This window comes from Giraffa tippelskirchi, chromosome 3 (assembly GCF_054371585.1).
Source record: "Giraffa tippelskirchi isolate mGirTip1 chromosome 3, T2T-mGirTip1v1.2.pri, whole genome shotgun sequence".
Classification (NCBI taxonomy): Eukaryota; Metazoa; Chordata; class Mammalia; order Artiodactyla; family Giraffidae; genus Giraffa; species Giraffa tippelskirchi.
In genome coordinates, this window is record NC_137277.1 from 57,615,135 (window position 1) to 57,637,285 (window position 22,151).

General features: G+C 37.8%; 1 protein-coding gene across 26 annotated transcripts in view; it reads right to left on the reverse strand.

The window, feature by feature from the left end:
• Positions 1-22,151, reverse strand: part of STXBP4 (syntaxin binding protein 4) — a 214,891-nt gene that overhangs the window by 181,915 nt on the left and 10,825 nt on the right. For 21 of the 26 annotated variants that reach the window (XR_014079965.1, XR_014079964.1, XR_014079960.1 and 18 more), the window contains 3 exons: positions 9,977-10,053; positions 9,392-9,520; positions 4,341-4,473 (listed from right to left, as the gene is read on the reverse strand). Coding sequence is in view for 18 of the 26 variants with exons in the window: in XM_081581691.1 (XP_081437817.1) it covers positions 4,341-4,473; positions 9,392-9,438 (180 nt within the window). In the remaining 8 variants the exon portion in view is untranslated. Of the gene's footprint in view, positions 1-4,340; positions 4,474-9,391; positions 9,521-9,976; positions 10,074-22,151 lie in introns of all 26 variants that reach the window. The other 5 variants (XR_014079963.1, XM_081581696.1, XM_081581695.1 and 2 more) reach the window with 2 other exon arrangements.

Consider the following 22,151-nt stretch of genomic DNA (forward strand, 5'->3'; position numbering starts at 1 on the left):
CTTGAGAAATCTGTATGCAGGTCAGGAAGCAACAGTTAGAACTGGACATGGAACAACAGACTGGTTCCAAATAGGAAAAGGAGAATGCCAAGTCTGTATATTGTCACCCTGCTTATTTAACTTATATGCAGAGTACATCATGAGAAACGTTGGGCTGGAGGAAGCATAAGCTGGAATCAAGATTGTCAGGAGAAATATCAATAACCTCAGATATGCAGATGACACCACCCTTATGGCACAAAGTGAAGAACTAAAGAGCCTCTTGATAAAAGTGAAAGAGGAGAGTGAAAAAGTTGGCTTAAAGCTCAACATTCAGAAAACTAAGATCACGGCATCCGGTCCCATCACTTCATGGCAAACAGATGGGTAAACAGTGGAAACAGTGGCTGACTTTATTTTTCTGAGCTCCAAAATCACTGCTGATGGTGACTGCAGCCGTGAAATTAAAAGATGCTTACTACTTGGAAGGAAAGTTATGACCAACCTAGACAGCATATTAAAAAGCAAAGACATTACTTTGCCAACAAAGGTCCGTCTAGTCAAGGCTATGGTTTTTCCAGTGTTCATGTCTGGATGTGAGAGTTGGACTATAAAGAAAGCTGAGCGCAGAAGAATTGATGCTTTTGAACTGTGGTGTTGGAGAAGACTCTTGAGAGTCCCTTGGACTGCAAGGAAATCCAACCAGTCCATCCTGGGGGAGATCAGTCCTGGGTGTTCACTGGAAGGACTGATGCTGAAACTGAAACTCCAATATTTTGGCCACCTGATGTGAAGAGCTGACTCATTGGAAAAGACCCTGATGCTGGGAAAGATTTAGGGCAGGAGAAGAAGGGGATGACAGAGGATGAGATGGTTGGATGGCATCACTGACTCAATGGACATGGGTTTGGGTGGACTCCAGGAGTTGGTGATGGACAGGGAAGCCTGGTGTGCTGCAGTTCATGGGGTCGCAAAGAGTTGGACATGACTGAGCGACTTAACAGAAATGAACTGAGCTGAACTGATGACAGCTTAAACAATGGTGATGGCAGTGGAGATCAAGAAGACTGATGGGTTCAAGAGCTATTTAGAAAGTAGAACAGTCAACAGTATGTACTAATGAATTAGGTATGGGTGTTACGGGAGAGTTAATAGGATGAGATATGGTTTTCTGACTTTGGGCGCCTGGAAGGTGCCATTCACAGACACTGGGAACAGCGGCAGAAGGTCTGTTTGGGGAGAGATGGGCAGATGAAGGTATGACGTGACTATCATAAATCCTGCCTCAGACAAGTTACATGTGAGATGCCTGAAAGAGATCCAAGTGGAAATGTGCATCAGGCAATTGGATATGTGTATATGAAGGTCAAAGGAATGTCCCACCCCCCAAAATTTCTAAGACTGAACACTGAGGACTCCAAACTGATACGGAATTGGCTGGTGGAGAGAAAAGGACCTTGGAGTTCCCATATTTAATACTTTCCGTAACTCAGTATCTAGTATAGTTGTTCCCAACCTATAGGCTACCTCTAGCTCTTAGAACTGGGAGAATCAAGAATCTTCTTTCCTACTTGAACTAGCAAAAACATTTCAAGAACTCTGAACACGCTTTTTCAAAGAAACATGACTATTTGGTTACTGAACCAGTATTCTATTTCATATCTTCCAGGAGGAAAAATATTTTTGTGTGTGTATGAAGGGGAGGAGGGGCAGCTAGCCATGATTAATTAAAGATAATTAATTCCAGTAACCCCCTATCTATAAAGTTTTGAAATATAAATGAAATATAATCCATCTATAAGCTTGAGATTGGCTATATTACTAGTTCTGAAACGATATAATGTTAAAATTACAGCAAGTGAAAGCACTCATATGCATTTAAAAAATATTAACAGTTGCTCAGTTTACCAACTTAATAAGGATAACCTATGAGCCTCTGTTTCCTATTCTATGAATGTACATGCAGAAATTTTATTCAGATTAGAAGTTTATTTACAAGCCTAACACAGTATTTGTTGTTGCTGTTGCTTAGTCGCTCAGTCGTACCTGACTCTTTGCGACCCCGTGGTCTGTAGACCACCAGGCTCCTTTGTCCATGGGATTTTTTGGGCAAGAACATAGTATTTAGAACAAAGTAAATTCTATTATTCATTAAAAATACTTTTATATAAAATTGAATTAATTTGTCTTTTCAGAGCAAAAGATGTATGTACTTCTCCATCTTAAGGAAGTACATAAAAGCAACTGTAAGCATTACAAACTCACTTATTCTTCTCTGTCTACACCCTTCTCTATTTTGGCAGTTTTCTTCTCTTAGACACAACCAAATACTGTAAAAATACATTAATAACCCAATGCTGCTCTCTAGTGGTAAATACAGAATATACTTTATTACATGGTTTTGCTTTCTAATACCCTTTCAAACAATGAAATTCTCAGAAAATCAGCAAGAGAAAATGTATATTACAGGTATAAGAAATCAGTGATTGCTGACAGGAGATGAGACACTCAGCACCGCTACAATTACTTTAAGTACAAATATTTTTCATGGGGAAAAAAAAGCACAAATTGATATTTGTCTTAAAAGTAAATTCTTATCACTTGTTAGGTACCATAATCTACTGCATTACTTCAAGTATAGTCTAAGAAATAGCTTAGCCATACTGAATACACACATCCTTTAGCTTTAAAACTAAAGTAATATATCTTAATTCTTATAAGAAAGATTTTGTCTTTTGTTTGAATTTGTCTAAATTTAGCATTTAAGTATGCTCTTATTTAGTTAATAAATTCAATAGCCCAAAATTGTATCATTATAATATCCTATTGTATGTTTGTATGCTCAGGTGCTCAGTCTTGTCTGATTGACACTTTGCCACCCCATGGACTGCCAGGGGGCCTGCCAGAGGCCTGCCAGGGTCCTCCGTCCATGGGATTCTCCAGGCAAGAATACTAGAGTAGGTTGTGATTTCCTACTCCAGAGACAATATCCTATACTTATTGTATAACACTTACAGCTTGGTAAGTGTATTAGAAAGACACTGTATTATCTCCACAAGCTTGAGACAATTTAAATCTATTGCTTTGAAAGTTATTGGTTAAACTGACTTTTTTTTTCCTAACATGGAAAAAAATCCACTTGAATAAACAAACTGTTTGCTAAACAGTGTTTGGGATAGGACTAGGGGGTAAGGGTAGGACTATTTATTCAACAAAGACAACTAGAATAAGAACAACAATATAAAAAACTTTGTAAGAGGATCCTCTCTCATGTTATATAGCTTGATATTAATAGAATATTTTATTAAATTCTCTATATACTGCTGCTGCTGCTGCTGCTGCTGCTGCTAAGTCGCTTCAGTTGTGTCTGACTCTGTGCGACCCCATAGACGGCAGCCCACCAGGCTCCTTTGTCCCTGGGATTCTCCAGGCAAGAATATTGGAGTGGGTTGCCATTTCCTTCTCCAGTGCATGAAAATGAAAAGTGAAAGTGAAGTCGCTCAGTTGTGTCTGACTCTTCGCGACCCCATGGGCTGTAGCCTACCAGGCTCCTCCGTCCATGGGGTTTCCCAGGCAAGAGTACTGGAGTGGGGTGCCATTGCCTTCTCCGTCTCTATATACTACATCTCTCCAAAAAGGATTAGAGACAATTTTCAACAAAAGAAATACAGAATCACGTTAGCAAAACAGAAATAACATGAAATTCAAGAGAAATAAGCATGAAAATATAGTAACCAATTTGTTAACTAAGTGCTTCAAATATGAATCTGAGCTTCCTAGCAACAAGAGTAAAGAATTCATGACTTACATATTTCTTACAGTGATGAGAAGAGTAAGGCTTTCTCATTCCTAAAAAAGACATTTTCTAGCCTTAATTCTAAATCTAATTTCTCATATGGACAACTAGTAAGTGACAACAAACTTATCAAGAATTACTGCAAATTCACAAATGAGTAGATTTTATTTGCTTGGTTTTGTTTTGCATTTAAGAGAGGCCAAATGAATACAGTTTAAATGACCTAACTTAACCCAAACTCAGAGCAGTGAATAGAGAATACGTCTTCAGATATTTCAGACAGACTTAGGGTAAAAGTTGAACAGCATATAATTAAAAATATATAACCTTTAGTTAGAGCTTAATATCTGCTATTTTAATATTTACTCCATTTTTATTTCTTATGCATTTGTTAGGTTAAAGCTCCTTGAGTATAAAGATCTACTTCCACTCTCTTTGTGTCTTTCACTGAGAAATGGTCATAGTGGACATTCAGTTAATATTAAAGATTTACTGATGATGAAACAAACCTCATCACCAGTGGTTTTGTCTTTTAAGTGAAGGGTTATTTTATCTTCGTTTTTACCTTATAACAGTCTCCTCCAGGAATGATTTCCTGAATATATACCAATGGGCCTTCATTCCGGTTAATTCCTCCTAGGATCTTCAGACCAAGGCCTGTTTTCTTGGTAACTGTAATCATCTGAAAGGCAGGATCCCTAAGATAAAGTAAATTAGCATGCATAAATTAGCCTAGAGATGGTGGTCCACCAGGGAATCCCTGCCCAGAGATGTGTACCTACTTTTTCTTTAAACTATTTGTTAAATTCTTAGACCTAGACAACCCAAAATGCTCAGTACATACTAGCAATGACATTTTAAAAAGTATGATCATACAAAGGCAATCAAATGAATTTTCTTAGCCCTAATTCTAATTTTTCTGTAAAACAACCAAACAATAAGAGAAATTACAGCAATAATGCTTATTTCTTTAGAGTAGAAGAATACTTTAAAAATATTATTTAAATAAATTTAAAGATTTATTAAAGGTAACTGAAGAGACTTGCTTTTAATTGATTTTTTACTACACCAAAGGATTCCAAAATGAAACACTTTAATCAATCAGATAAGTGACTTAAAAGACATGCTTGTGGCCATTTAAAGTAAAATAAATATAACCTTCATTTGAATCTCAAAAAAACCAAAACAAAACTCAGTTTATCCTTTAAGAGTATTTTCCTGGTACAAAGCACATGCTCCAGCTGTGATTTCTGCTGGACATAAAAGTGATGCCATTAGGAAGGAAGGAACTGTTAACATGAATTCTGCAAAAGGTACATCATCCCCCCACCCCAAGTTGTGTTTCTGAATAGTCAGAACAGACTTCTACTGGTCCAAGCGAACTTGAGTAAAGTATGAAATGAAGCACAGGGCTTACTTATGGTGTAGTGGGTATTGTGCTAATCAATATTCACACATTATGCTATTCAATTCATTTAATATTTATAAAATCCCTAATATTATTACCCTCATTTTTCTAAAAGAACCCAAATCTGGGCAAGTTGACTTGGTGGCCTAAAGTTACAAAGCTGGAGAACAGCAATGTGAGCCTGGTCTATCTTGCTCCAGAGCCAAAGTATCATCTAAGTAAGGTCTAAGATCTAAGATCACCTCAACCTCAATGCTTCACTGGTACACTAAAGCCATTGTTGAATACAGGACTTCTAGCTGTCTTCAAATGTGCCATCACAGAAACCACTGTTAAAAAGAGTTATTTCATATTTTACACAAGGTTACAGCCTTAAAAAAATTTTTATATTTAACTTCTGCCATAGAAATTCTAACTATATCTGTATGAGGACTTGTATTCAAAAGTTAAATCATAAAAAAGTAGAATGAAAGAAATTAAAACTTAAAAAAACAAAACTCCCTATTTTTGAGTATTTTGATCTTTATATAGTATTTAGAGCAAGCACATCTGTTATGGTTGTATTACACTGAATTCAACTCTAGGGTTAGAGGGCCTATGTGGTTACTAGGGTAATAATCAGGTAGCTAGGAAAAAAGGCAGAAAATGTTCTACTGTCAGATTTCAAAATCTTTCTTGACAGGAGATTAGGCTGCAAGGAAATAAAGAGATGAAGCCCAAAAGTGGGAGAGATGAAGGAGAAAGGGGACAAAGGTCTCATTAGGCACCGCCAATAACCTCTTAAACTGTCTAAATGTGAATTCCCGTCAATGGGGGTACACATGATCTCCAGCACACATTACTATTTCAGTAAAGTATTCCTCCTTTTCTAACCCCAGCACAGAGTATCTATGATTAACACAGCAGTGTATTTACTTGCTAAGACATTACTTTAAAATTCCCTCATTGTGGGACTTCCCTGGTGGTCCAGTGGCCAAGACTCTATGTTCCCATTAAGGGGGCCTGGGTTTGATCCCTGGTCGGGGAACTAAATCCCACATGATGCAACTAAAACTCAACACAGCCAAACAAATAACTAAATAAAAATTTTTTTAAAAAGTCTCTCCTTGTTAAGAATTTACATTACTTATTGTTTTTCAATTAAAAATAGTTCTGCTGCTCAAATTTAATCATAGTAAGAGAATCTACAAGCTAAATTCAGGCAGAAATACTGCTTTTTACCTAATCAGATCAATGTAAATTTAGAACTTTGACAATATATAACAAGGTTTTAGGAAAGAGGTACTCTTGCACCTTGTTGGTGGTAATAAAAAATGGTATAACCTCTGAAGAGGGGATTTAGTAATTTCTAATTTACCCTCTGGGCTTTCCTGGTGGCTCAGTGGTAAAAAACCCACCTGCCAGTGCAGGAGACATGGGTTTGATCCCTGGGTCAGGAAGATTCCCTGGAGAAGGAAATGGCAACTTAGTCCAGAATTCTTGCCTGGGAAATCCCATAGACAGAGGAGCCTGAGTCCATGAGGTGGCAAAGGAGTCGGACACGACTTAGCAACTAAACAATAACAACAATAATCTACCCTCTAATCCAACAATCTCATTTTTAGGAACCTTTCCCAAAGATAATTTGGCAACAAATACAAAATGACTTGTATACTAGGTTAGTTATTTGGCATAACTTGTAATCACCAAAAATTGCAAACAATTCAAATGTCCATCAATGAGGTACTGGATAAATAAACTATGGTATTGATATATTAAGAACAGAATACTATACAGTTACAACAAGGTACAAGGAAGAACTTCATAAACTGATATGAAGTGACCATCAGGACATAATTTTAGTTTACAAAAGGCCTGGTCAAAACATCATATATATGGGACTTCCCTGATAACTCAGGGCTTCCCTGATAGCCCAGTTGGTAAAGAATCTTCCTGCAATGCAGGCAACTCTGGTTCGATTCCTGGGTTGGGAAGATCTGCTGGAGAAGGGATAGGCTACCCGCTCCAGTATTCTTGGGCTTCCCTTGTGGCTCAGCTGGTAAAGAATCCACCTGCGATGCAGGAGATATGGGTTCGGTCCCCAGGTTGGGAAGATCCCCTAGAGAAGGGAAAGGCTATCCACTCCAGTATTCTGGCCTGGAGAATTCCATGGATTGTATAGTTCATGGGGTCTCCAAGAGTCAGACAGGACAGAGCGACTTTCACTTTCACTTTCCTGGTTATTCAGTGGTAAGGAATCCACCTGCCAACTCAGGAGACACAGGTTTGATCCCTAGTCCAGGAGGATCCCACATGCCACAGAGCAACTAAGCTTGTGCACCACAACCATCCAGCCTGTGCTCTAGAGTCTGGGAACCACAACGACTGAAGCCCGTGCTTTCCAGAGCCTGTGCTCTACAAGAGAAGTCCACCCCAGTGAGAAGCCCACACACCACAACTGGAGAGCAGCCCCAGTTCTCCGCAGCTAGAGAAAAGCCCAAACAGCAATGAGGATACAGCACAGCCAAAAATAAATAAATAAAATTATTTATAAAAAAAAACAGCAAAAAATATATATAAAACTATATATCATATGCTACCTTTTTGTTAAGAATGCACTGGCAAGTAGAGCCTGGGATATTGGGTGTTTTGGGACATCTTGCCTTAGTAATATGCTTCTTCCTCATTAGCTTTATTTTGCCTTAAGTAGTTGAATAAAACTCTGTGCTGTCACAGAGCAAAGCTGTTCAGTACTAGTGCATGGAGTATTTGGACAGAATTGTACCTGGACAGTACAATGGACAGAATTCTTCATTTACGACACAGCTGGGCTTGGCTTATGCCCCTAGGAGACTGGAGCTTCTGAGTGCTCCCAGGAGGAGGCATCAGAGAAAGATATCCTGAGTTTAACTGATCTGACACCATTCTCTAGCAAAGACCTTCCAACTTGAGTCAACGCTGGTGTACACTTGTTTACTACATAAGCAAGAGTAGAAAAATGTCCAAGTCCAGTAGAACTTCATACAGAATAATCATTTTGAGAAAAAATATAATTATATACACACATATGTATGACATGTATATATATTTATATGGATATGTATTTGCTCATTCAAAAAGAAACACCGAAAAAGAATCAAGAAAAAAGATGGCTATGTATAGGAGAAAGAGGGCACAGAAAGAAGGGTAAGACTGAAAGAAGGACTTCTTTGAATATTCTTTGTTATATGTGTGTTGCTGCTGCTGCTGCTGCTGCTGCTGCTAAGTCGCTTCAGTCATGTCCGACTCTGTGCGACCCCATAAACGGCAGCCCACCAGGCTCCACCATCCCTGGGATTCTCCAGGCAAGAACACTGGAGTGGGTTGCCATTTCCTTCTCCATGTTTGCAAAATGGCCACCAACTCTTCCCATCTTTGTCTGGATGCCCCTAGGAATGTGGCTTTACTGTTTCCACCATGAAAAAGTAAAGTCTATAACTCTAGACCTTGAATTTGGACTTAGTTATCTACATTGCTTCAGTCAATGGTGCATAAGCAAATGTGAGGAAAACAGACACTTGAAAACCACTCGAGCTTGCTGCTGGGAACCACTCTGTACCACGTGAAAAAGCCTGAGCCAGTTGCCTGGAGGGTGGGGAACCAGGCTGAAAGAGACCACAGCCATCCAACCTTCTAAACGAGGCCCCAGCTGCCTGGAGGGTTGGGGACCAGGCTGAAAGAGACCACAGCTATCCAACCTTCTAAACAAGGCCCCAGCTGCCTGGAGGGTGCAGGACCAGGCTGAAAGAGACCACAGCCATTCAACCTTCTAAACAAGGCCTCAGAACACATCATTGAGGCCATCCTACAGGATCCGGTGCAGACCAGAACTGTCCACAGAATCATGACAAAGAATAAACGCTTGCTTGTTTTAAGGATTAGAGCTTGTTTGTTACTCAGCAAATGTTTATCTTATATTATGTTATAGTTTTACTGGAATTATAAAATATTTTAGATATTTAAAAAATCAGATCAAACTTAAAAATTCAGCTCTATAAATAGTTCTACAGGAGAATGCAGGATTTATCCTATACCTTGATTTACAATGAAAGGTAATTACTGATCAACCTTCTTATTACCACTATCTTACACCAAAGGTAATTAGCTGTATGAAACTTTCCTCCAACACTCATTAATATTCTACATATTTTAAACTATGATACTTCAAAACATATTAATTTAGAAATTACTTTTCAAGTAGACTGGATGATACTACAGAAGATGTATTTTTATTCATAGTTTCACCACAACTGTAGCCTTGGATTTAACAGCTGCGTAAATGAAGATCTTGATGAAGAATCTATAAATTCTTCTTTTTCCTGTGATTGGAGAAGTAGAAAATAAATTGTCATAACTTAGAACAGTCAAATTTTATTTCAGCTTTGCATAAAAACATTATATATACTTGGCATGTAAATAAAATGTGCCTGTGTATAGATGATAGATGTATTTTATATATTTTAGGCTATGGCATTTTAGTCATTGCTGATAATATCTGAGAACTGTAGAGACAGTTCTATAGATAGAAAGCTAGATAGAGTTACAGGACTATATCTATATCATTATACAAAAATCTGCATTTTCTAGCAGAAGTGAAGAACACAGTTAAGTATTAGGTAACTATTGTAGCTTCCACCATTATTAAGCTTAAAAACCACATAATAATAAAAGACTGAGCAGAACGTCTCTTGTGAGCACAAAGCTAGGAATTTTATAGTCAGAATGCCTGCAAAATAATTATATAATACACTTTGAAAACATTCATATTGTCTCACCAACTATCTTGAGGGACTTCCTGCAGATCCTACATTATCCTGACTCATATTACTCCAAGAGCTTCTTAAACGCTTTCCTATAAAAAGAAAAAAAATACTATTCTTAACGTCTTATATAGCTCCACTTGAAAATTACAGAGAACAGTACAGTTTCATTTAATTGAAAAAACTGTATTTGAACAGAGATTTACCACTTCTGCATAGGAAATATAAACGAAGTACAAAAACTTGAAGTTGAAAAAGACATTAGGATCATTTAGCATAACCCTCTTATTAAAGAAATGAGTAGTTAGATTCAGAGATTGTGTTCTTTCCCTATGCAAATGAAAAATAGTCAACTGTTGTTTTCCCAGCTAGAACTCAGACCTCAGAGCCCACAGCATGGAACTTGACCTCAGACAAGCCTGGGTTCCAATCTGAGCTTCTAGGCTCCTTCGAGTATCAGTTTCTTCATAGGTACAGTAGGTAGTAGTGATGGTTTTAATACACATGTCAAAATGTACCAAACTGTCTCACTAGAAATATATGCTATTTGTTATAAATCAAAAATACGTTAGTAAAGTTAAATTTTTTTAAAAATCTGATTTCGGTTAAGAACATCAGCTTGACCTTGGCATGTATTTTCTTTTCCGCTAAGAGCTCAAGAATACAAGAGTAAAGGGTTACACAAACAGTATAAACTCATAATGTTAAAGAAAAAAAATGAAAGAAAAGCCATGAAATGAAAAATTTCAATACATTTTTAGAAGACAAAAAATACACAGTACGATGACAACTGATAAAAAGAGTACTAAAGAAGCTGAACAAACAGTGCAAACAGTGTCAGACTTTATTTTTTTAGGGTCCAAAATCACTGCAGATGGTAACTGCAGCCATGAAATTAAAAGACGCTTACTCCTTGGAAGGAAGGTTATGACCAACCTAGATAGCATATTGAAAAGCAGAGACATTACTCTGCCAACAAAGGTCCATCTAGTCAAGGCTATGGTTTTTCCAGTAGTCATGTATGGATGTGAGAGTTGGATGGTGAAGAAAGCTGAGCACCGAAGAACTGATGCTTTTGAATTGTGGTGTTGGAGAAGACTCTTGAGAGTCCCTTGGACTGCAAGAAGATCCAATCAGTCCATCCTAAAGGAGATCAGTCCTGAGTGTTCATTGGAAGGACTGATGTTGAAGCTGAAACTCCAATACTTTGGCCACCTCATGCGAAGAGTTGATTCACTGGAAAAGACCCTAATGCTGGGAAGGGTTAAAATCCTAGGGCTTGATAGAGTAATGACCCAGAGTCAAGAGGTGCTACTTTGGTCCACAAGACTAAGGCAGCTGTACGAGAGAGCTCAATTCTAAAAGTAAGTTTTTATAAATACATTGGAAACTGCTTTGTTAACACATGTTTGGAGAAGATTCCCAACCCTTCAGTGATGAAGTTTTGATATTACACTAATAGCAACTACCATTTATTGGCATCATGTGTCACACACTGTGCTAAGTATTTCAAATGTATTTGTCTTATTTAATACCATGGAAAATGTATTAAAGTAAAAAAAAAAAAAAGCTGAGTTCAAATGGCAATACTGCTAGATGGCAGCCATACAGTCTTAGAAAGTTACCTAACTTCCTGGTATCTCTTCATATTAAGGTAAGAACAGTAACATCTAGCTCAAAGGGTTGCCAGGAGGATTAGCGGAGAGGTAAAAAATTGAGCCGTCTTCAGGGTTACCAAAGCAAGTAAGATAGGGTAGTGATTTGTCTTAACAGGGCACTGGGTCCCTGGATCATGGAACATATCCAAGCATAATGGATGTGTCACTGTTAAATTCTATAATAGATTCCATATAGTGTCACTTAAACTTTTTAGTACTTTAAGGCATTAAAACGAAATTTCAGTTTTTAAATTATTTCATTCACCTAACATACCTGACATTGTCTTAAGTGCTAGAGGTAATAAAAAGCGAAGAGAGTATCCCTAGAGATAATCAAATGAACAGACATCAGGAGGGTGCCGAGCGCTCTGACAGCGGTGTGCACTGGGTGCTGGGGACACAGAGGAGTCACCGCGCAACATCAATACAGCCGGGCACTCTGCTAGGACGCTCCACCCTCTGAGGGGCGCCGCAAGACAGGTAAGATGCACTCAGTTTACACTAAAAAAATCAGCTAATGGAGAAATGATGTGACTTGTCTATGACCACAATGCTAAACAGCTGTAAAGGAGAACTGGAATGCAGGTCTACCTGGCTTCAAACGCAAGCTTTTTTCACGAAAGCATGCTGGAAAATTAATTAATGTGGAAAAATGTCATCCTCCAACAAAGTAGGAAAAGAGAGGGTTAGTTAAGAGGGTTAGTTAATGTAGTAATATGCTGTTTCTCTTTTATGAAAATGATGTTAGGTTGGTACAAAAGTAATTGCACAGTTTTGGACTGTGAATTTTAAATCATTATAACTAGGCTCAAACATATTTATTAATCAAAACAGGAACCATTACAATTAACCCATTTTTGCCAATGAGAAACAAGTTTGTTTATTACTGTAGTTAAAAAATGCATGCTGTGGGATTCAATAAACTCTTGGAAAGCATTTTCTGCATCCTGCTGGTTGTGGAAACGTTTTGCCTGCAAAACATTCAGATGCTCGAAGAAGAGGTGATCAGTTGGCGAGAGGTCAGATGAATATGGTAGATGAGGCAAAATTTTATAATCCAGTTCATTCAACTTTTGAAGTGTTGGTTGTGCAATGTGAGGTTGGGTGTTGTTGTGCAGAATTGGGCCCTTTCTATTGATCAATGCTGCTGCAGGCCTTGCAGTTTTTGGTGCATTTCATCAATTTGCTGAGCTTACATCTCAGATGTAATGGTTTCGTGGGAATTCAGGAAGCTGTAGTGGATCAGACAGGCAGCAGACCACCAAACTGTGGCCATGACCTTTTTTTGGTGCAAGTCTGGTTTTGGGAAGTGCTTTAGAGCTTCTTCTCAGTCCATCCACTGAGTTGGTCACTGCCAGTAGTTGTATACTATTCACTTTTCGTTACAGGTCACAATCCCATTGGAAAATGGTTCATTGTAGTTGCACAGAGTAAAGGAAGATGACAGTTCAAAATGACAAGTTTTTTGATTTTCAGTCAGCTCACTGAGGCACCTATTTGTCAAGTTTTTTCACCTTTCCAATTTGTTTCAAATGGATTTGCTTCAACAATGACCTTAGAATGGTCGGTGTTGAGTTCTTTGGCAACTTCTTGTGTAGCTGTAAGAGGATCAGCTTCAATGATGGTTCTCAGTTGGTCACTGCCAACTTTCAATGGCCAGCCACTATGCTCTTTATCTTCAAAGTTCTTGTCTTCTTTGCAAAACTTCTTGAACCACCACTGCACTGTACTTCTGTTAGCAGTTCTGGGGCCAAATGTGTTGTTGATGTTGTGAGTTGGTGCTGCTGCCTTATGATACATTTATAAAATCGAATATGAAAACTGCTCACATTTGCTTTTTGTCTAACATCATTTCCATAGTCTAAAATAAATATAAAATAAATAGCAAGAAATAAGTCACTAGCAAAAAAATACAAAGCAAGAAATGTGTATTAAAATGATGTATAACATAACCACATTTACTTAAGAATGTATGGTAATTTGTTGTTGTTCAGTAGCTCAGTTGTGTCTGACTCTTTGCAACCCCATGAACTACAGCATACCAGGTTTCCCTGTCCTTCACCATCTCCCGGAGTTTGCTCAAACTCATGTCCTTTGAGTTGATGATGCCATCCAATCATTTCCTCCTCTGTCGCCCTCTCCTCCTCCTGCCCTCAATCTCTCCTAGCATCAGGGTTTTTTTCCCAATGAGTTGGCTCTTTGCATCAGGTGGCCAAAGTATTAGAGCTTCAGCTTCAGCATCAGTCCTTCCAATGAATATTCAGGATTGATTTCCTTTAGGATTGACTGGTTTGATCTTCTTGCTGTCCAAGGGACTCTCAAGAGTCTTCTCCAACACCAAAATACAAAAGCATCAATTCTTCAGCACTCAGTCTTCTTTATGATCCAACTCTCACATTCGTACATGACTACTGGAAAAACCATAGCTTTGACTAGATGGACCTTTGTTGGCAAAGTGATGTCTCTACTTTTTCATACACTGTGTAGGTTTGTCATAGTTTTTCTTCCAAGGAGTTTTTCTTTTAATTTCAAGGCTGCAGTCACCATCCACAGTGATTTCAGAGCCTAAGAAAATAAAGTCTGTCACTGTTTTCATTTTTTCCCATCTATTTGCCATGAAGTGATGGGGCCAGATGCCATGATTTTTGTTTTTTGAATGTTGAGTTTTAAGTCATCTTTTTCACTCTACTCTTTCACTTTCATCAAGAGGCTCTTTAGTTCCTCTTCACTTTCTGCCATTAGAGTGGTATCATCTGCATATATGAACTTATTGATATTTCTCCCAGCAATCTTGATTCCAGCTTGTGCTTCATGTATTCCAATATCAAATGGCAAATTTCAACAATGAAAAAACTGCAATTAGATTTGCACCAACCTAAATTAAACTTCTTTACAATAATGAAATTGGTTTAATCTTATCTGTATCCACTGTCATATTCTTAAAAATCATAAAATGGGATTATGGCGGAGAGGCGGGGCTAAGATGGCGGAGGAATAGGACTGGGAGACCACTCTCTCCTCCACAAATTTATCGAAAGAACATCTGAACGCTGACCAAACTTCACAAAACTACTTCTGAAGGCTGGCTGAGGACGTCAGGCTTTCACAAAAACTGCGCATTATCTTCAAAAGAGGGCGGAAAGAAATGAAAAACCCCAGGGTCAGTAGAAGGAAAGAAATCTTAAAAATTAGGGCAGAAATAAATGCAAAAGAAACAAAAGAGACCATAGCAAAAATCAACAAAACTAAAAGCTGGTTTTTCGAGAAGATAAACAAAATTGATAAGCCATTAGCCAGACTCATCAAGAAACAAAGGGAGAAGAATCAGATCAACAAAATTAGAAATGAAAATGGAGAGATCACAACAGACTCCACAGAAATACAAAGGATCATAAGAGACTACTACCAACAGCTATATGCCAATAAAATGGACAACTTGGAAGAAATGGACAAATTCTTAGAAAAGTATAACTTTCCAAAACTGAACCAGGAAGAAATAGAAGATCTTAACAGACCCATCACAAGCACGGAAATCGAAACTGTAATCAGAAATCTTCCAGCAAACAAAAGCCCAGGACCAGACGGCTTCACAGCGGAATTCTACCAAAAATTTAGAGAAGAGCTAACACCTATCCTACTCAAACTCTTCCAGAAAATTGCAGAAGATGGTAAACTTCCAAACTCATTCTATGACGCCACCATCACCCTAATTCCAAAACCAGACAAAGATGTCACAAAAAAGGAAAACTACAGGCCAATATCACTGATGAACATAGATGCAAAAATCCTTAATAAAATTCTAGCAAACAGAATCCAACATCATATTAAAAAGATCATACATCATGACCAAGTGGGCTTTATCCCAGGAATGCAAGGTTTTTTTAACATCCGCAAATCAATCAATGTAATACACCACATTAACAAATTGAAAGAAAAAAACCATATGGTTATCTCAATAGATGCAGAAAAAGCCTTTGACAAAATTCAGCATCCATTTATGATTAAAACCCTCCAGAAAGCAGGAATAGAAGGAACATATCTCAACATAATAAAAGCTATATATGACAAACCCACAGCAAACATTATCCTCAATGGTGAAAAATTGAAAGCATTTCCCCTAAAGTCAGGAACAAGGCAAGGATGCCCACTTTCACCACTACTATTCAACATAGTTTTGGAAGTTTTGGCCACAGCAATCAGAGCTGAAAAAGAAATAAAAGGAATACAGATAGGAAAAGAAGAAGTAAAACTCTCACTGTTTGCAGATGACATGATCCTCTACATAGAAAACCCTAAAGACTCTACTAGAAAATTACTAGAGTTGATCAATGAATATAGTAAAGTTGCAGGATATAAAATTAACACACAGAAATCCCTTGCATTCCTATACTCCAATAATGAGAAAACAGAAAGAGAAATTAAGGAAACAATACCATTCACCATTGCATCAAAAAGAATAAAATACTTAGGAATATATCTACCTAAAGAAACAAAAGACTTATATATAGAAAACTATAAAACACTGATGAAAGAAATCAAAGAGGACACAAACAGATGGAGAAATATACCGTGTTCATGGATTGGAAGAATTAATATAGTGAAAATGAGTATTCTACCCAAAGCAATCTACAGATTCAATGCAATCCCTATCAAGCTACCAATGGTATTTTTCACAGAACTAGAACAAATCATCTCACAATTTGTATGGAAATATAAGAAACCTCGAATAGCCAAAGCAATCTTGAGGAAGAAGAATGGAACTGGAGGAATCAACCTGCCTGACTTCAGGCTCTACTACAAAGCCACAGTCATCAAGACAGTATGGTATTGGCACAAAGATAGAAATATAGATCAATGGAACAAAATAGAAAGCCCAGAGATAAACCCACGCACATATGGACACCTTATCTTCGACAAAGGAGGCAAGAATATACAATGGAGAAAAGACAATCTCTTTAACAAGTGGTGCTGGGAAAACTGGTCAACCACTTGTAAAAGAATGAAACTAGAACACTTCCTAACACCGTACACAAAAATAAACTCAAAATGGATTAAAGATCTAAACGTAAGACCAGAAACAATAAAACTCCTAGAGGAAAACATAGGCAAAACACTCTCCGACATAAATCACAGCAGGATCCTCCATGACCCACCTCCCAGAATATTGGAAATAAAAGCAAAAATAAACAAATGGGACCTAATTAAACTTAAAAGCTTTTGCACAACAAAGGAAACTATAAACAAGGTGAAAAGACAGCCTTCAGAATGGGAGAAAATAATAGCAAATGAAGCAACAGACAAACAATTAATCTCAAAAATATACAAGCAACTTCTGCAGCTGAATTCCCGAAAAATAAACGACCCAATCAAAAAATGGGCCAAAGAACTAAACAGACATTTCTCCAAAGAAGACATACAGATGGCTAACAAACACATGAAAAGATGCTCAACATCACTCATTATTAGAGAAATGCAAATCAAAACCACAATGAGGTATCATTTCACACCAGTCAGAATGGCTGCTATCCAAAAGTCTACAAGCAATAAATGCTGGAGAGGGTGTGGAGAAAAGGGAACCCTCTTACACTGTTGGTGGGAATGCAAACTAGTACAGCCACTATGGAGAACAGTGTGGAGATTCCTTAAAAAACTGGGAATAGAACTGCCATATGACCCAGCAATCCCACTGCTGGGCATATACACCGAGGAAACCAGAATTGAAAGAGACGCGTGTACCCCAATGTTCATCGCAGCACTGTTTACAATAGCCAGGACATGGAAGCAACCTAGATGTCCATCAGCAGACGAATGGATAAGGAAGCTGTGGTACATATACACAATGGAATATTACTCAGCCATTAAAAAAAATACATTTGAATCGGTTCTACTGAGATGGATGAAACTGGAGCCCATTATACAGAGTGAAGTAAGCCAGAAAGAAAAACAACAATACAGTATACTAATGCATATATATGGAATTTGAAAGATGGTAACGATAACCCTATATGCGAGACAGAATAAGAGACACAGATGCATGGAACAATTTTTATGGACTCTGAGGGAGAAGGTGAGGGTGGGACGTTCTGGGAGAATGGCATTGAGACATGTGTATTGTCATATGTGAAACAGAGCACCATTCCATGTTCGATGCATGTGACAAGGGCTCAGGGTCGGGGCAATGGGATGATCCAGAAGGATGGGATGGGGAGGGAGGTGGGTGGGGGGTCCGGGAAGGGGAACACATGTAAACCCATGGCTGAGTCATGTCAATGTATGGCAAAAACTATTACAATATTGTAAAGTAATTAGCCCCCAACTAAAATAAATAAATTTATTAAAAAAAAAAGAAAAAAAAAATAAAGTTTATTTTGATTATGGAAAAAAAAAAAAAAAAAAAAAAAAAAAAATCATAAAATGCCTTTTCTTTCCCTCTGCTTTGCTTGTCTCCTGTTCCATCCTTTATACAAGCAAGCAGACCTTCAATTGATAGAGGTTCGTGTAATGTTACATCTCCACTCCAACACCCCAACTTCACAGCATTCATGAATGACACAGAAAGGAAACACTCTATTCTTTCAATAATATTTTGAAAGAAAATATTTTGTTTTTCTTGTTTGGTGACTCATAACCGAAAAAGGTTAGGTCAGCAAAAACAGAGAGAATAGAACGCTGGGGAAAAATTGAAGATGGATCTATTTTGGAAAACAAATTAGAGTTTTACTTTGATATATAACTCCCACAACTGCATTAAAAGTTTTATTCCATATAATTAAAAATCTCATCAGATAAAAATCTGTGTATCATGCATGTGTGAATAACAGATTTAATTATTTACATTCGCAGAGATGTGACATTCAGTACTTTCTAAAACTAGTTCTTTTACTAGACCAAAAATAAAGGAAAAAAAAGGCAAAGGGCTAAACACATCTAACAAATACTACAGTAAATGTTAACTTGATTAAATTACCATAATGAAATATTTTTATTTTTAAAATTTAAATAAGTTAATACATTGCAGTGGGGAAATATGTACGTGTGCGTGCGCGCACGTGTGTATGTATGTTTAATCTCAGTTGCAAATGACGCTTTGCGGCCCCATGGATTGTAACCTACCAGTCTCCTCTGCCGATGGAATTTTCCAGGCCATATGTATCTAAATATGTGGGCTTCCCAGGTGGCACTAGTGGTAAAGAACTCACCTGCCAAAGGAGGAGACATAAGATGTGGATTCAGTCTCCTGGTTGGGAAGATTCCCTGGAGGAGGGCATGGTAACGCATTCCAGTATTCTTGCCTGGAGAATCTCATGGACAGCGGAGCCCAGTTGGCTATAGTCCATGGGGTCACAAAGAGCTGGTCATCACTGAAGTGACTCAGCATGCGCACATGCATGTATATATCCATCCTTTTTACCTCCACATCATTTCTAAACAGTTAGGTACCTACTATTTTAGTTTTTTATGAATCATTTTAGTTCTTTTACATACAATAAACAAAGATGAATAAACATTCTGAATACTTAACTTTTGTTCTGACACAGAAAGAAGCTACAATCAGCACAAAACATCCAGCTGTTCAGGCTGTGCTCTGTAAAATCCCAGCGGGTACAGGTCATACAGATTCTGATGTGGACAGGTCCTGTCAAGTGTGTTAGCCTTGCATACTATATGCACTACTATACAACCTGTTTCGTTTTTTAACTTAATATATAAATTGGAATTCTTTTCATGTATTTTACATGGCATACTAATTCTATTTTTCACAGCTGTATGCTATTCTACTTTATGTATGACCATTTATTTATTCCCTTTTGATAGATATTTAGATTGCTTGCAATTTTTTGCTATTATAAACATGCTATAAAAAATCTTTATATATAGGTCATATTACACCTCTACAAATATATTTGTAAGATAAATTTAGAAAAAATCAGTTTATACACTTGCTAATCTGACAGAAAATGCCAAACTACCCTATATCAGGGTTGTACTAAATACCACTCCATCAACAGCAGTTGTCTGTTACTGCAAATTCTCACCAATATGATATACTATATATCTTGGATTTGACAGTCATATTGATGAAAATGGTTTCTTAATGTAGCCCGAGTGAGGCTGAGCATTTCTTTATGGTTTCAGAATTTTTTGTGTAAACTGTGCATTCCTTTTGCCAGTTTTTTTATTCATTGTTAGCTTTTCTTTGTCGAGTTTCTAGTTCTTAAATCCTAGGGAGATTATTCCTCCGTCTTCCCTAAGAACTGCAAGTATATCTTCCTCCTTTGGTTCTTCAGTTCAGTTCAGTTCAGTCACTCAGTCATGTGCAACTCTGCAACCCCATGGACTGCAGCATGACAGGCTTCCCTGTATCACCAACTCCCAGAGCTTATTCACAATCATGTCCATTGAGTCAGTGATGCCATCCAGCCATCTCATCCTCTGTCATCCCCTTCTCCTCCCACCTTCAATCTTTCCCAGCATCAGGGTCTTTTCAAATGAGTCAGCTCTTCACATCAGATGGCCAAAGTACTGGAGTTTCAGCTTCAGCATCAGTCCTTCCAATGAATATTCAGGACTGATTTCCTTTAGGATGGACTGGTTGGATCTCCTTGCAGTCCAAGGGCCTCTCAAGAGTCTTCTTCAACACCACAGTTCAAAAGCATCAATTCTTTGGTGCTCAGCTTTCTTTACAGTCCAACTCTCACATCCATACATGACTACTGGAAATACCATATCTTTGACTAGACAGACCTTTGTTGGAAAAGTAATGTCTCTGCTTTTTAATATGCTGACTCGGTTGGTCACAGCTTTTCCACCAAGGAGCAAGCACCTTTTAAGTTCATGGCTGCAGTCACCATCTGCAGTGATTTTGGAGGCCCCCAAAATAAAGTCTGTCACTGTTTCAACTGTTTCCCTGTCTATTTGCCATGAAGTGATGGGACCAGATACCATGATCTTAGTTTTCTGAATTTTGAGTTTTAAGCCAACTGTTTCACTCTCCTCTTTCACTTTTATCAAATGGCTCTTTATGTCTTCTTCGCTTTCTGCCATAAGGGTGGTGTCATCTGCATATCTGAGGTTATTTCGTTTGTAGTTACACATTTTTTTGTTTAGGCAAAAGTTTGTGGCTAAATTTATCTTTTCTTTTATGATTTTTGGTTTAAGTCAAAAAGTCCTTGCCCACTCCAAAGTCACAAAACACTCTCACATTTTCTTTCACTACTTTTATAGTTTCATTCTAAAATCTTTCATCCATTTGGAATCCATCTAGTTCACAGAATCAGAGAAGGAAATGGCAACCCACTCTAGTACTCTTGCCTGGAAAATCGCATGGACGGAGGAGCCTGGTAGGCTGCAGTCCATGGGGTCGCAAAGGGTCGGACAGGACTGAGCAACTTCACTTTCACTTTTCACTTTCATGCATTGGAGAAGGAAATGGCAACCCACTCCAGTGTTCTTGCCTGGAAAATCCCAGGGACGGCAGAGCCTGGTGGGCTGCTGTCTATGGGGTCACACAGAGTCGGACACGACTAAAGCGACTTAGCAGCAGCAGAAGCAGGGGAAATGAACAGATTCTTAGAAAAGGTCAACCTCCGAAGACTGAACCAGGAAGAAAAAGAAATTATAAACAACCCAATTACAAACACTGAAATCGAAACAGTGATCAAAAATCTCCCAAAATACAAAAGCTCACAATCAGATAGGTTCACAGGGGAATTCCATCAAACATTCAGAGAAGAGCTAATGCCTATTTGTCTGAAACTCTTCCAAAAAATTGTAGAGGAAGGAACACTTTCAAACTCATTCTAAGAAGCCACAATCACCCTGATACTAAAAACAGGTCAAGACAACAGGAAAAAAGGATATTACAGGCCAATATCACTAATGAACATAGATGCAAAAATCCTCAACAAAATTCTAGCAAGCAGAATTCAACAATACATTAAAAAGCTCATCCACCATGATCAAGTCAGGTTTATTCCAGGGATGCAAGGTTTCTTCAATATATGCAAATCAATCAAAGTGATACACCATATCAACAAATTGAAAGATGAAAACCATATGATCATCTCAATAGATGCAGAAAAAACCTTTGACAAAATTCAGCATCCATTTATGATAAAAACACTTCAAAAAATGGGTATAGAAAGAACCTACCTCAACAGAGTAAAGGCTACATATGAAAAGCCCACAGCAAAAATTATTCTCAATGGTGAAAAACTAAAAGCATTCCCCCAAAGATCAGGAACAAGACAAGGGTATCCACTCTCACCACTATTATTCAACATAGTTTTGGAAGTCCTAGCTAGGGCAATAAGAGAAGAAAAATAAATAAAAGGAATCCAGATCAGAAAAGAAGAAGTAAAACTCTCACTGTTTGCAAATGACATCGTACTATACATAGAAAACTCAAAAGAAACTATCAGAAAATTACTAGAGCTAATCAATGATTTCAGCAAAGTCACAGAATACAAGGTCAACACACAGAAATCACTTGCATTCCTATATACTAACAATGAAAAATCAGAAAGAGAAAC